This window comes from Pongo abelii, chromosome 17 (assembly GCF_028885655.2).
Source record: "Pongo abelii isolate AG06213 chromosome 17, NHGRI_mPonAbe1-v2.0_pri, whole genome shotgun sequence".
NCBI lineage: Eukaryota > Metazoa > Chordata > Mammalia > Primates > Hominidae > Pongo > Pongo abelii.
Window position 1 is genome coordinate 56,401,625 of NC_072002.2, and position 14,794 is coordinate 56,416,418.

The 14,794-nt window shown below is 36.0% G+C and overlaps 1 protein-coding gene across 4 annotated transcripts in view; it reads left to right on the forward strand.

Moving 5' to 3' along the window:
* Positions 1 to 14,794, forward strand: part of PIK3C3 (phosphatidylinositol 3-kinase catalytic subunit type 3) — a 127,849-nt gene that overhangs the window by 99,867 nt on the left and 13,188 nt on the right. For 3 of the 4 annotated variants that reach the window (XM_002828181.5, XM_002828182.5, XM_054537827.2), the window contains 3 exons: positions 2,942 to 3,110; positions 9,830 to 9,920; positions 12,516 to 12,641. In XM_002828181.5, the coding sequence (XP_002828227.1) occupies positions 2,942 to 3,110; positions 9,830 to 9,920; positions 12,516 to 12,641 (386 nt within the window). Of the gene's footprint in view, positions 1 to 2,941; positions 3,111 to 4,867; positions 4,965 to 9,829; positions 9,921 to 12,515; positions 12,642 to 14,794 lie in introns of those variants that run through there. The other variant, XM_054537825.2, reaches the window with a different exon arrangement.

The following is a 14,794-nucleotide window of genomic DNA, read 5'->3' on the forward strand; positions in this document are numbered from 1 at the left end:
TTATGTAGTTGTTATTTGGACTCATACTATTAGAGAGAAGAAAATAGTTAATATATTTCAAAAATTTGTTTTTCCCACTTGCTATAATTTGGGTATTTGACTCCTCCAAATCTCATGTTGAAACTTCATCCCCATTGTTGGAGATGGGATCAGATGGGAAGTGTTTGGGTCATGGGGTTGGATTCTTCATGAATGGCCTGGTACTGTGCTGGAGGTAATGAGTGAGCTCTTCTGTTAGTTCCCTTGAAAGCTGGTTGTTAATAAAAGAGCTTCGTACCTCCCCTCTCATGCTATTATGTGATCTCAGCACATGCCAGCTCCTTTTCGCCTTTATAGATTATTGATCTTTGATACTGAAAACTACTATTGAAAAATGTTGCATCATTATGCTTTTAACTGAGTGAAAATACTGCTAACCAAGTATATTGTAAGGGTTTAAGTAACAAGTATTGGGAACAGTGAGTAAGAGTATAAATGTAGGGAGCCTTTTTAATTCTGAAAATATAGGTTTTGCTATAAGAATAAATTGCTGTTTGCTATCTTCTGTATTTCTAGGTTTAGTGATAGGGCAATAGGAAAGATACGACATTCAACTAAGACAAAGGCATTTTATGGAAAAAATGGTAAATAAATGCCAGGTTATATATAAAAAATTGAAGAGTGGGAAACTCACGGGAGTAGAGTGTCAGGGAAGAATTTTTGGAGTTGGGAATTATATGGAATCTTTAAATAATAGAGTTTGGATTATAAGGAACAGCAGAAGAAAGTCAGGTAGAAGGAGGAGAGTAAGAGGTATGAAAAACAGAATGAATACAGTTTTCACATTGGACACATTTAATTATTAAACAAAATAGAAATTTAAAGTAAACTTTACTATTAAATACTGTCAAAGAGAATAGTGTGTATTCTCTTTAATCCAAGAATTACAAATGCCTCGAACTACGATTTTAGAAATAAGTTCATATTATTTATGCAAATAACAGGAAAATGTAATTAGCACCTCTTACTCCCTATGTTTTACAAGTTGGAGACAAAAGGAGGTTAACAACCAGTTTGTTTTATGTATACTTTATTTCTTGACTGTTTAAGATGGTAGATTCGAATAAGATCATACTCTCTGAACTTGTTAAACATTTTTTTTTAATTTCATTATGTGTATTTTTTGAACCTTTACAAGTTGCATTTTCAGATATTAACTTTAAAAAAAAACATTCCCTTCAGTGTTTATAAAGATGAATTTTCTTAAAACATTACATTAATAGGCTCTTTTGAAAATACATGGCTATTTAACTTGCAAAGCATAATATAATTTCATTGTTAGATACTGAATCTTTTACACCTTTTAATTTAGTAGTAATCCTGTTGTTTAAGAGTTTTCTGACAAGAAGGATAGAAATACATTCTTCATTTGTAAACAGTGATACGTAGCCAATATTGGAATTCCAGTAATTCCTGTAATGACATGAAGAAAACTGGGATGGGTTTCGTATTAAAAGCATGGAGCCCATTAAATAAACCATGCATGATGGCAGTTTTGTATCAGAGATTGACCAGATTGGTCATCTGTTCAAGTGTTTTGGTAACAAAACATTATTTAAATAATTAAATAAAACCAAGGAAAGTGTATCTACACCTGTAATATTGTGAGCTTCTTATTTCTTTCCCTCTTATGGGGCAGAATCGTGTGTATCCAACAAGGTAAAAGATAAGTGAGAACTTCAAAATGAGAATAAAGTACCAAAAGAATTGCTTAACTTAGTTGAACAGAGGACACATGTTTAGTTGAAGGTGGTAAAATGGTTAACAGAAATTGATCATGGACTTTTCATCAGATCATGGAAAACTGAAATCATAACATACTCCCCTTGAACCTTACGAGACTATAGGGATGCTGCTTTTCCAGTGGGTACTGAAGTTATCAAATTCACTTTTGTAAAACTGGTTCCTCATATTTGTTGAATTATGGACTTTCCTTGGGAATCTGGTGAAGTATATTGATCTCCCCTCTAAATCAGTTTCATTGTACTTAGAGACCATTGAAGCCCATTTTGGGATTCCGAAAGAGTAGTTTTTCAGTCATAAATCATTCAGTAGTTTCTTTTAATGGAAATGGAACCCCCCCGTGTTGACATTTTATGATCTTAAATATGTACAGCGTGAAACCTCATAATTGTGCCTACTCTTACATACTATACAATGAAAACAGATTTGTAAATCAATCTGTGTTACAGATTAGTAAAATTTAACAACATTAGACTGATTGGTGATATATTATTACAACTAAATTGCTATTTACATACTATACAATGAAAACAGATTTATACTGTACATTACTCTTACATACTATACAATGAAAACAGATTTATGTGTCAGTCTTTGTTACGTATTAGTAAAATTTAACAAGATTAAAATGATAGGTGATATGTTATTGTAACTAAATTGGTATTTATGCTAAGAATATGGTTTTTAAAATTTTTCCTTTCTAAAATTTTTTTTGAGTAATAATAAATTAGCAGAAGGATTCATCTCAGGAATATTTAAAGAAATAATTTTCCACTATATGAAGGGCACTGTGCTTAAACTTTAGCACAAAAAATTTTCTACAAGATTCCACTTTCTGCTGATACCTTAAAAAGTTATCCAGGCTCTGACCATCTTTGATTCTGAAGACTTATAAATAGGATTTGACATTTTTAGATTACCATTACTTTGACATGATTTTAGGCATAGTTTCATCTGAATGAATGAGTTAAAATGAGTTAATTATGTTCCAAAGGCCACTCTCAAGCCTGCAGTTAGAAATATCGAAGAATTTAATAGGCTTCATCGTGAACTAATATTCTTTATGAAGAGACACTGTTTATACCAATTGTGTGACATATCCCCTACCCAGTTCTTTAAGATAATTCTGGAAACAAATGAGTTTCTTGTCAACATCCAGGCAAACTCTTCCACATAGACTTTGGATATATTTTGGGTCGGGATCCGAAGCCTCTTCCTCCACCAATGAAGCTGAATAAAGAAATGGTAGAAGGAATGGGGGGCACACAGAGTGAGCAGTACCAAGAGTTCCGTAAACAGTGTTACACGGCTTTCCTCCACCTGCGAAGGTAAGTTGATTTGCTTGGCACAGAGAATTTGGGTAAATTTATTTTATTTTATAGAACAAGAGAAGTTGTTTAAATGTATGCATTCTTTAGCATTGATCACTTTTTCAAAATGACAAAGGCAACAATATTTCCTATCTTACATTTAATACCAATTTTGACAAACTGTCAAATATCAAAGGAAAAAGACATATCTTGCTTTCCCATATCTTATTACTATATCCTACCAGCTAGGAAGCTGGCATCACATAAGATGAAGCAAACATGGAGGCTTCCAACTCAATGGGGTCGATGTCACTTTAATAAAGTGTACTTTGACAGTACTGAGATAGAGAAAAGGTTAAGAAACTTCATACCATTCAGATCTGCCTGAAGACAGTCCTGGAGTATTACAGTCACCTACTGGGTTCTCTTCCTTCTCCCTAGCTGACTTCCTATTTCTTTATCAAAGAATATAGGATATAACTTCTTTAGAGTGATATTAGTTCAATCATTTTTATTCTTTAGCAGCCTTAGTTTTGGGTACTCTTCAGGAATATTCAGAAGTTTGCTCAATGATTGTGGTAAATGTTAAATATTATTTTTATCTCTTTTTAACACCTCATCAGTCATTCTGCTACAAAAAATGTTTTTTCTCTGTCCTTTTTTCTTCAACGCCACTAAATCTGTGCTTCCTTCTTCCTAATTTACTTAGGACTGACTATCATATGTCATCAGGAAGAAAAATAAAAGTCATGTTTGGTAAATTCAGGACATGGCTCTGATGATTATTAGTCAAAAATGACAGGATCATTTGACTCTAATGCTATTTTCAGCCCAACTATGCAAAATGAACTTTTCTTAGTCCAGCAGAAAATCCCAGTCCAGGAAACATACATACATGCTCTTCCAGGTGAAAATATAACCAACAGATAGCAAGTTGCCAGTGCACATGGGTTCTGTCTCCTTTGACTTCATAACCTTTGTGACATCAATTACTCATACAGTGTTTAGTACGTAGGCACTCATTGTATGTTTATTCATTGAGAACTCTTCGTATTTGTATGAGAACCCTCAGAATTCCTGCTTTGAGTCTAGTGTGAGGCCATGTTCCCAGTTAATGTTGATGTGTTGGTCCTAGGAGACTGGTTTTCTTATAGTAATCAGGTTTCATTTATGCAGTGACTAGTTCTTCATTGTCAACTCAGTCTTCCATGTATCACAAACCCTGTAACAGTCATTTTACAAATTGTTTTTTATCCTTCGGGTGGCAGAATGGCTCAGTTTTACCCTCCAGAAATGCTAAAAGAGTAATGAGAAAATCAGTGCTCTTTAGATTTATTTGGTGATGCAGAAGCACTTTCAGAGAGATGAGAGTGCCATTTAATATCTGCGATTTTTAATTTAAAATAGTCAAAGCCCGTAGAAAACTAGGTCGAACCATGGATATCTCAGGGAGGTGGCAGAAAAGATGGTAAGGAATGATAACTAGAGAAATGTCAAAGGTGCTCTATCTTATTGAAAGCAGAAGGAAAACAATGTGCTTTATAAACTGTCATTGGTAGTAGATTAGTAGCAATTCAATAGAATAAGAAAACAGGCAGGTTATTAATGGAGAGCCAAGGTTGACTTCCTCATTACAAAGAAAAGCCACAGAGAGATTAATCTAAATAATTTTATGCAAAGTTTTAATGAAAACTGTTTAACTTTTAAAAATTTCCTTGTACTTAATATTATCTGGACCTAAATTGTTTGATCAACTTTTTTTTTTTTTGAGACAGGTTGTCACTCTGTCGCCCAGGTTGGAGTGCAGTGGCATGACCATGGTTCACTGCAGTCTTGAGTTCCCGGGCTCAGATGATCCTTCCACCTCAGCCTTGCAGGTAGCTGGAACTACGGGCATATGCCACCATGCCCAGCTAATTTTTTGTGTTTTTTTTTGTAGAGACGGGGTGGGGTCTTGCTGTGTTGCCCAGGCTGGTCTTGAACTCCTGGAGTCAAGCTGTCTGCCCGCCTTGGCCTCTCAAAGTGGTGGGATTACAGACATAAACCCATCGCACCAGGCCAACATTTATTTTTTAATGTTGTATTTCAGAGTATGTTTTAGTTGGTTGAAAAAATGCCTTCAGGATATAAGAATTAACCTGATAGTTGTTTGGAGCTAAGGTTATCGGCACTTTTATTAGGCTTTATAGGTATGATCAGCCCTGTTATTTTATAGTTTTTCTTGATAATTGATCAGTTTCTTCACAAAGAATCCACTGAATAACATTGTACCACATAAGCAGAGTAGTCCATTTGAACTTAGTTATAAATGGTTACAAAACACATTATCATCTCTTATTAATCAGTACATATTAAGTCTTTCTCCCAACCCACACTTATGCCAAACACCATTCTTAGACACTGATGTTACAAAGATGTTCTTTCTACATTTTTTGGTGAAAATTTTCAATAGTGAAATAAGGAATACATTTAACCAGCTGGGCACGGTGACTCACTCCTGTAATCCAAGCACTTTGGGAGGCTGAGGTGGGTGGATCACCTGAGGCCAGGAGTTTGAGACCAGCCTGACCAACATGGTGAAACCCTGTCTCTACTAAAAAAGAAAATACAAAAATTAGCCAGGTGTGATGGTGCACGCTTGTAATCTCAGCTACTAGGGAGGCTGAGGTAGGAGAGTCGCTTGAACCCGAGAGACAGAGGTTGCAGTGAGCCAAAATCACACCACTGAACTCCAGCCTAGGCGATAGAGCAAGACTCTCTCAAAAAAAGAAAAAAAATTAAAAAAAAAAGAAATGCATTTAACTGTATCAAGTAAGGTTCTCATATTGTCTCAGAGATGTTTGCCTAGTCACCAAACATCAGTGAATTTATTGGTCACATACATCATTAACTACATTGCTTCCTCTCTTTGAAGTAGTACACTTATTAAATAACACTTTCACAGGAACTCTGATTTTGCTGTCATGCAAAATAGAATGTAGAGGAAATAGACCTTTGAAATACTATAAGAACCTCAGTGTAGTTAATGGATTTCTATTTTCAGTAATGAAGGTTTTTCCTGAAAAATTTAAACTATCTTTGTATGACTAGAGCGTAGCACGATAGTTGGCATGAATGTGGGTAAGAAAAAGAGTGCAGTTTCCTTGAACGTTACATGCAACCTGCTTCTTTCTAAAAACCCTAATTGTATCACATTCCATCTTGCAATCTTTGCTAGAATAGATTTTGCACGCTTTCCCGCCCTATTATTATTATTATTATTTTTTATCTTACCCTTAGGTTGTCTAATACTGGTTTGTTGGCCGGGCGGGGTGGCTCATGCCTGTAATCCCAGCACTTTGGGAGGTCGAGGCAGGCAGATCACTTGAGGTCAGGAGTTCGAGACCAGCTTGGCCAACATGGTGAAACCCTGTCTTTACTAAAAATACAAAAATTAGCCTGGCGTAGTGGCACTGCCTGTAGTCCCAGTTACTTGGGAGGCTGAGGCAAGAGACTCACTTGAACCTGGGAGGTGGAGGTTGCAGTGACCCGAGATCGTGCACTGCACTCTAGTCTGGGTGACAGAACAAGACTCCATCTAAAAAAAAAAAAATCAAGTGGCCTTTAAATTTGTGTTTCTGAGTAGGACATTAAATGACTGCCCTATTAAGTAAACGCTTGCTATTTTGGTTCACTTGTTGTGTCTTAAATGGAAAATTCAGGTTAATGACAACAGATGTAAAAGATTAATACCAAAGGTAGTGACAAATTATTCACAAAGTGTGTGGATATCTAACCTTTATATTTATTTCTGTTTCCTTTTGCTATAACAATAGAAGCATGGATGGTTAAATTTAAATCAGGAGGTAATCCAGAAAGCATTAGTAATTACCTTTGTTAAAAGGAACATCACGTTCTACATCCGTAAAGGCAGATTTTTGACATTGATCCTGGCTGCCCATTAGAATCACCTGGGGAGCTTGTAGGTGAGGTGGCAAGGGGAAAGTTCTGGGCTCCCTCATATTTAATTGGTCTGAGATTGGGCTCAGGCATTGATACATTTGAAAAGCTACCAAGGTGAATCTAATGGACAGCCAAGTTGGAGAACTTCTAATATATCTCTTTCAAAACTGACTTTGTATTCTTCTCCTTATGTTACCTTCTGGTAGATTTCCCCATGCCAAGATGGGAAAAAATTATGTACCTATGTAATCAACAAAACAGAGTACGAATGATGGAGAGTTAGTTGAAAGAGTATCTTTTTTTTTTTTTTTAATAATATGTAACAGCTGATTGTACGCTGCTGGCATCACATTCCTTGAAGCCCTGTCAAGTGAATTATCTCTATTTCCATAGAGAAGGGCTTATCTAACCTGTGGCCCCCAGGCCACATGTGGCCCAGGACAGCTTAGAATACAGCCCATCACAAATTCATAAACTTTCTTAAAACATTATGAGATTTTTTTTTTGCTATTTTTTTAAGCTCATCAGCTATCATTAGTGTTAGTGTATTTTATGTATAGCCCAAGACAATTCTTCTTCCATTGTGGCCCAGGGAAGCCAAATATTGGAAACCTCTGATGTAGAACCTTCATTATCATTATAAAGGGTTTCATTCTGGACATTTATTTTTGCCCACACCTCACCCCCTTTACCATTTTCATCCAGTCCTGTGATTTTACATATGATCTTAGTGCTGATGACTTTAAACTAATATCACTAGCCTTCATATCTCCTCTGAGATATACCTGATATCTCTACTAAAAATCTAGTAGGCACCTCAAACTCTACATGTCTAAAACGAAATTCTTGAATCCCTGCCTAAAATCCTGTTCCTCTTCCATTTAGCCTCTCTTATCTTGGTGAATAACACTAGTGTCCCATTAGGCTAAATCCTTTGTGTCTTTCAGTTTCTCTATCCTCTCACCCCTACCTCCATTGAAACCATCAACAAGAATCATCTATTTCATCTCCAAAATATAGCCTCATAACCCCCATGTTGGTTCCTGTCCACCTGGAAGTCTATGACATAGTTTCTCTACTTCAATTCTTACTCCCTTCAAGATGGCCAGTGTGAACTGTTAAAAATGCCTATCAACGTGTGTTACTACTCCACTCCTTAGACTTAGTTGCTTCTCAGTGCATTTCAAATAAAACTATACCCCCTTAAGATGCCTCTTTCTTTCTGACCCATTTTCCTGTTGTTGTTTTTTTCTCTTTTAAATCTTTTAATCAAGCAGACATAAAATTATCATGTTTATCAATTCATTATATTAGTTTACACCCTCCTCCAGAATGTAAACTTCATGAATGTGAGGACCTTGTTTGTTCAGTTCACCACTGTCTGTATCCCTAGTGCCTACAACAGTGGATATAGTGAGTACTAAGTAAATGTTTGTTGGTTGAATGAATAAAATGATTACATGAGTAGGAATGGAATAACATCTGTGGTATGCATTTATCAATTCCCACAAAGAAATTAGTAACTTAAAGCTAGGTTAAAGCTGTTTAGCTGTTATCATAACTTTTTGTTCCGAAGAGTTTAAGTGGGTTAGGGCCTGATTTGATTAGACTACATATAGGTAGAAGTTTTTCATTATAGTTCCTCTTGATTTTTATTGGCAATATAAAATTCAGAAATGAGGATAAAGTAGATAATTTGACTATATGGATAGTCATTTTTCTATAAAAGTTCCATTATCATTACAGTTTATTAAACATTTAAGTATTAAGTAACAGTTTGTATTTTATTATTATTATTATTATTATTATCATTATAGATAGGTAGATAGCTGGAATAAAGATCCTGCATCACCCAGATCCTGCCTCCATCCCCTAGAGAAGACACTGCAGGACACTTGGTTGACATTTTTACTGAAACAGCTAAAACCCTTCATTGCCTAAAACCAACGCTTTCCTTACATCCATCCTGAAGATCCAACCTGAATCTCTTTTTATCAGTGCTAAGGAGGGGCCACTAAGAACATAACTACCCAAAGTGGAGAGGTCCCAGTGGAGATTTATTTAAAACTTTCCCCAGAAGGCCCCACCTCTGGAAATGACCATTCAGAATAGTAACATTTGTTCTCTTTGGAGGAAGAGGAAGAGTTTGAGGATTGGTGAAGAGAAACTGTTAGTTCCTGTTGGAGGCCAGCATACTCCGAAGATATCGTTATTTAGATATCTTGACCATTTTTAATGCAGCAGAGTACTAGCAATTTTTTCTTTCTTATAGAATTACTTTTATCCAGGTCAGTCACTGTAGTTCCTGAAATGATGATTGGTGTATCTGGAAGATACTCATGAGTGATTCATGGGATGATTTTATTTCCCTTTCATTCATTTAGCCATGACACACTGAGGTCATCTTAAAGTAGCAGATTGTTATCTTCATCTAGCAAAAACAGATAAATTTTAATTGTTACAAAATGCGAATTACACATAAAGTAGATCTTCCTCAGATCCCTTCTAAAATATATATATACTTATTAAAAAACGAAAAGAATGTCATTATTAGATGATTACTCCAAAGGTCTGTCCCATGGTGTAGGATTTAGAAATGGTGTTATATGAAGTCCCCAAAATAAAATATTTGTCAAGGCTTGCATTTCATTGATAGCAACGGATGAATTTTCTGCTGGAATAATAGTAATCACTGTAGAAATCCGAGTACCACTACTTCTAAAGTATTTTTAATATGAGAAAGAAATGCAGAATTCTTAATTGTTGCTATTTTTGTCTTTTCTGCTCTTCTTTAGGTATTCTAATCTGATTTTGAACTTGTTTTCCTTGATGGTTGATGCAAACATTCCAGATATTGCACTTGAACCAGATAAAACTGTGAAAAAGGTAATTTTTAAGTAACATAAATGAAGAGCTCTTCTGTATAATTTTTCTATATTCCAGAATATAACAACTTCTCAAGTTTCTGCAGCCAGTTTTATCCCCTTCCTTGTTCATGCCCACAGTCACATGAATAGGTTCTCATATCTAGAGAGACAACTTGCTTGCTACTCCAGCCCTGCAGTCACAGGGAGGGGGAAGCAGCAGCCCAAAGCTTAAAGAACTGAGCAGAGTTTTCAGCTATTGTCCATCATAGGGAGGATTTATTTTAAAATTGAATTTAGCCAAGTTAACTGCCAACTACGATGAACCTTCACAAGAACACAACAGAATTCATAGTCTCTGTAACATACCATTTGGAATATCTATTATCTCTCTTTTTTTTTAAAGAACTAGATGTGTGAATAAACAGAAAATGTGACACTAAGCCAAAGAAAAAATAAAACAATCCGTAGAAACACCCTGAGATGACCCTTGACCACAGAAAAGGACTTTAAAGCAGCTGTTATAAATGTCCATGCACCTAAGGGGAAATAAATGCGTAATTACTGAACAGATAGGACTATCAATAGAGACATTAAAACTAGGAAGAAAGAACAAAATGAAAATTATGGAACTGAAATTACAGTAGCTAAAATGAAATATTAATTGGGTAGGCTTAACAGCAGATTGAGTTATGGCATTAGAAGTCAGTGAACTTAAATCAATAGAAATTATTTAATTTACTTGCACACCTTCACTGCCTGTGGAGGAACAGGAACGATGTCAATCACTGGCAATAAAAACTAAACTAGATCTTCTCATATGTCTCCATTCCTATAGAATTTCCCTGTATCCCTATAAAGGACTACCTCAATAGGTCTGTAGCTTCCAAAGATGGGGAATGTTTTTTTTAAGTTCATATTTAAACTTGTGGTTGATTTACAATAGCCTTAAGTATTAGAACAGTTAGTGTGTGTGTGTTAAGAATCTTAAGAACCTAGAGGACAGCCTAACATAAGTCAGTAAATCTGATACCAAATAACTATTTATATACAGTTAACCCTTTGGTATAAAAGAGAATATTTTCATATTTGGTAAATAACATTTTATTTTTATGCCAAGTGTATACCTTCTCTTCGTAATTCAGGCACTTATGTAAGTATGCAAGCTTTGATAAATTGGGCTAAAGTTTATTTTGATTCTCCTGCTCTGTAAATTTTTTATTTCCTTAAAAATAGTTCCAAAATTGTCAGATATTCTCTCTGTAAGTAGAAGTTAAGGAAATCAAAAGATCGAACTTAAGGAATATGTTTGTCATTATCTGGGATCCAGAAATGAGAGAGCTAGTTCATTGAGGATACAGCCTTAGATGTTCCTCCACCAAATTGTTCTTGTCTTCACTTTTTACATTTACCTCTCTTTTACCTCCCCCTATCTTGCGGCTCAAGCACTCTCAGATCACCTGGTATACCTCCAGTACAGTGAAGAGACGAGGGCACTGAGCTGGGGCTGTGGATTGTTGCACTGTTTGTCCTTTCTTCTTTGTAGCTTTCTAGTAGTGAAACCCTACTTCAAACACTAAATGTGGACCACACTTTATCCACTTGGAATCCCCATTTTCTCCTAGCCTGTCTTTGAGAAGTATATGTGGGTTATTTACAAGAGAAAGGAGTAGTCTGTAATGGTTGTGTGTGGTGGCGTGGGATTGTCTGGAAGCATGTGCCAGTTAAGGGTTCTTGAGCTGGCTTCATGAATTCTCTGTGCCTCAATTTCTGCATATTATCAATGAGATACTATCTACTGTATGTTTGCGTATCAGTCGGATGAAATGTTGCATGTGTAATACTTGGCATGGCATTTTGCACAAAGTAGTTCTTCAGTAACATTGACTTTTATGTATATATAAAATACACGCACATAAATATACATACTAGTTTTTCTAGTACTTAATGCTACTGAAAATCAACTGTAGCTTTAAATAAGACTTAAAAAATTATTTTATCTTTGGAAACTATAGACCTATTGACGTAGTTTTGTGCAGGGATATAGGGAAATTCAATAGGAAAGGAAACCTTAGAAGATCACATTTTGTTTATTTTGTCAGTGATTGACATTGTTCCTGTTCTCATATAGACACTGAAGGTATGGGAGAATATTAATATAATCTCACCTTGCTTCATCCAATTCACAAGGAATAACAGGGATAAAGTGGATTATTAATAAACATGCCACAATTTAAATCATATATAGTAACTCTAGATTTTACTATGCAAAATCTAGAGTTTACTATTCAAAAAAATAAGGCACACCTTTAGTTAAAAGAGCAGTTTTTCTGTTTTTGAGATGTAGGGCCCTAAGAAATATTTCTTATTTTCTTTTCTTTTTTCTTAAAAACTGTTTACAACCAACAAGAACGAGGTGATATACAGAGCATATAACAAAAACAGCAAACTTCCACACTCCAAAGAATGCCATTCAGAATTCTAATAAGTTACAGGTCATTTATTTGCCATGGGAATAGCTCATGTTACCTTGTAATATCTGCATCAGTTTGATTCTGTCTGTTCAAAATGTGCCCTATTTTTCTTCATTGTAAAGACTAAGAGTGTTGTCTTATAGGTTCAGGATAAATTCCGTTTAGACCTGTCAGATGAAGAGGCTGTGCATTACATGCAGAGTCTGATTGATGAGAGTGTCCATGCTCTTTTTGCTGCAGTGGTGGAACAGATTCACAAGTTTGCCCAGGTAAGTTCTCTGAGTGCAGTGCATTTTTCTCACCTTCTCCATGTACTGCCCCGTAGTCCTTGGAGAGCCATGCATTTCTCCTGCCAGTTGACATCTTTTCTGTTTTTCTCTCAAGTCTTTTTGACATCTCACCAGCCAGCTGAAGTGAATCGTGTTTCACACGTTACTAATTCCAAAACGTTTGCTTTTCTTAGTAATGACTAACTTCTGGAGCGCCAGCATAGGTATTTTTGTTCTTTGTAGTCAGTGGTGATTATACATCCTCTTGAGAATGGTTTTGGATCCAGCAGAGGCCTTGGCAATTGAAACTTGGACACTTGTTGGGTTTTGGTGAATGATGAAGTGCTGGGAAAGTTTAGAAGCTAAGAAAAGCAATCCACATCACATACCAGAAAGGTCTATCCATAGACTTACTATTAGCAGTATCCACAGATAAGTGAGGGATTACCCCTTCATGGTAAACTTCAGATTTAAAACCCATTTTAATTGTGAATTATGTAATAAGGATGACTGTGAAAATGGTTAGCAAATGGAAAAATTAGGCTGCTTTTTTCTTCTGTGCCCTCACCTTCTTTCCTGTGAATTCCTTCCTTGTGTTACACATTCACTTAATGATTTTCTTAATCATCCAAGCTCAAAGCTTGTCTGCTTTGAATTTTCCCTCAGCCAGTGACCAGTATCTCACCAAGCCGTGTTTGTTTCTTTAACCTTTTTAACCCATTTTTTTTTAACTTTATGATACCTAGGTGTGTGCAGTTTCCTTATTGCCTAACAGTGAAGTCCAATCTCTGGCAACTTAAGGCCTTCTAGAATATTGTGTTCTATGCTGCTTTCCAAGCTGTTGCGTAATACTTTCTTTCTCTAAATATTTTGTTCTCTTTCATCATAGTGACAACTTTGCTGCTGTCATTTCTTCAGCCCAGAAATCAATCTTCTTAATAATGTATCTTCTGTAAACTTCTACATGCAAAAATCCAACCTGTCCTCCAAGAGCTCTTAATGCTCTTTGCTTCATCTTTCTCTAAATTTCTGTATATTTTCTACCTTTATTACGACTTGCACTTATGTTTTGCTTTCTTTTTTTCCTTCCCCCCACCCCCCACTTTTCCCACATTAGCTGATGTTTTGCTTTTTATTATGGATATTTAGATTCCCAGGGCTGGGCGCGGTGGCTCACGCCTGTAATCCCAACACTTTGGGAGGCCAAGGAGGGTGGATCACAAGATCAGGAGATCGAGACCATCCTGGCTAACACAGTGAAACCCTGTCTCTACTAAAAATACAAAAAATTAGCCAGGCGTGGTGGCGGCCACCTGTAGTCCCAGCTACTTGGGAGGCTGAGGCAGGAGAATGGCGTGAACCTGGGAGGCGGAGGTTGCAGTGGGCAACAGAGTGAGACTCTACCTCAAAAAAAAAAAAAAAAAAAAAAAGGAGAAATAGATATTTAGATTCCCTTATAACTCCTCAAATACAGACTTCCGGAAGGCTGGGCTTTGTCTGTCAGTCACCTAGTAGTGCAATGCCTTATATACTTAAAAAATATTTAATGAACATAAAGGAATTCCTGCCTCTAGATGTTAGCTTATACTCTTTTTCTAGCTCAATAAAAAGGTGTTTTTCCCTGAACACCAGTCTTGATTTACAAGGGCCACCTCAGAATCTGCTTCATGGGTCATTAATTGTAACCAGTCATTTGTTGAGAATAAACTGTGATTCAAATAGTACGTGACTCGTCAAAGTCTACCAGCTAGCTAAAGGTGGATCTTGCTCTACATATAGCAGAGCAGAATATTTTAGAGGTATAGGGGAAAAAAGGCCAGAGAGATGTCATGACCACTTGACATCTGTGACAAACAAGGGACAAAACCAAGACTTAAACCCAAATGTTTTGACTCCCATATTTAGTATTTTTAAACCAGATCTTTTCAGTGTCTTGCTCATCACTATACTACATTAGTGTCAATCAAACTTTTCCTGGCCACGGCCCATCTCTCTGTGTGTACACCTTTTTTCTTTTTTTAAGCTCAACTAGTTACAACATGCTTAAAGTCAGAAACTCTTAACTTCTGTGTCTTTGCATTTCTGTAGCAGGGGATTTACCCATTATAGTTGGTCATTTATATTTTATCTTACTCCATCTCTATCTACAAGTG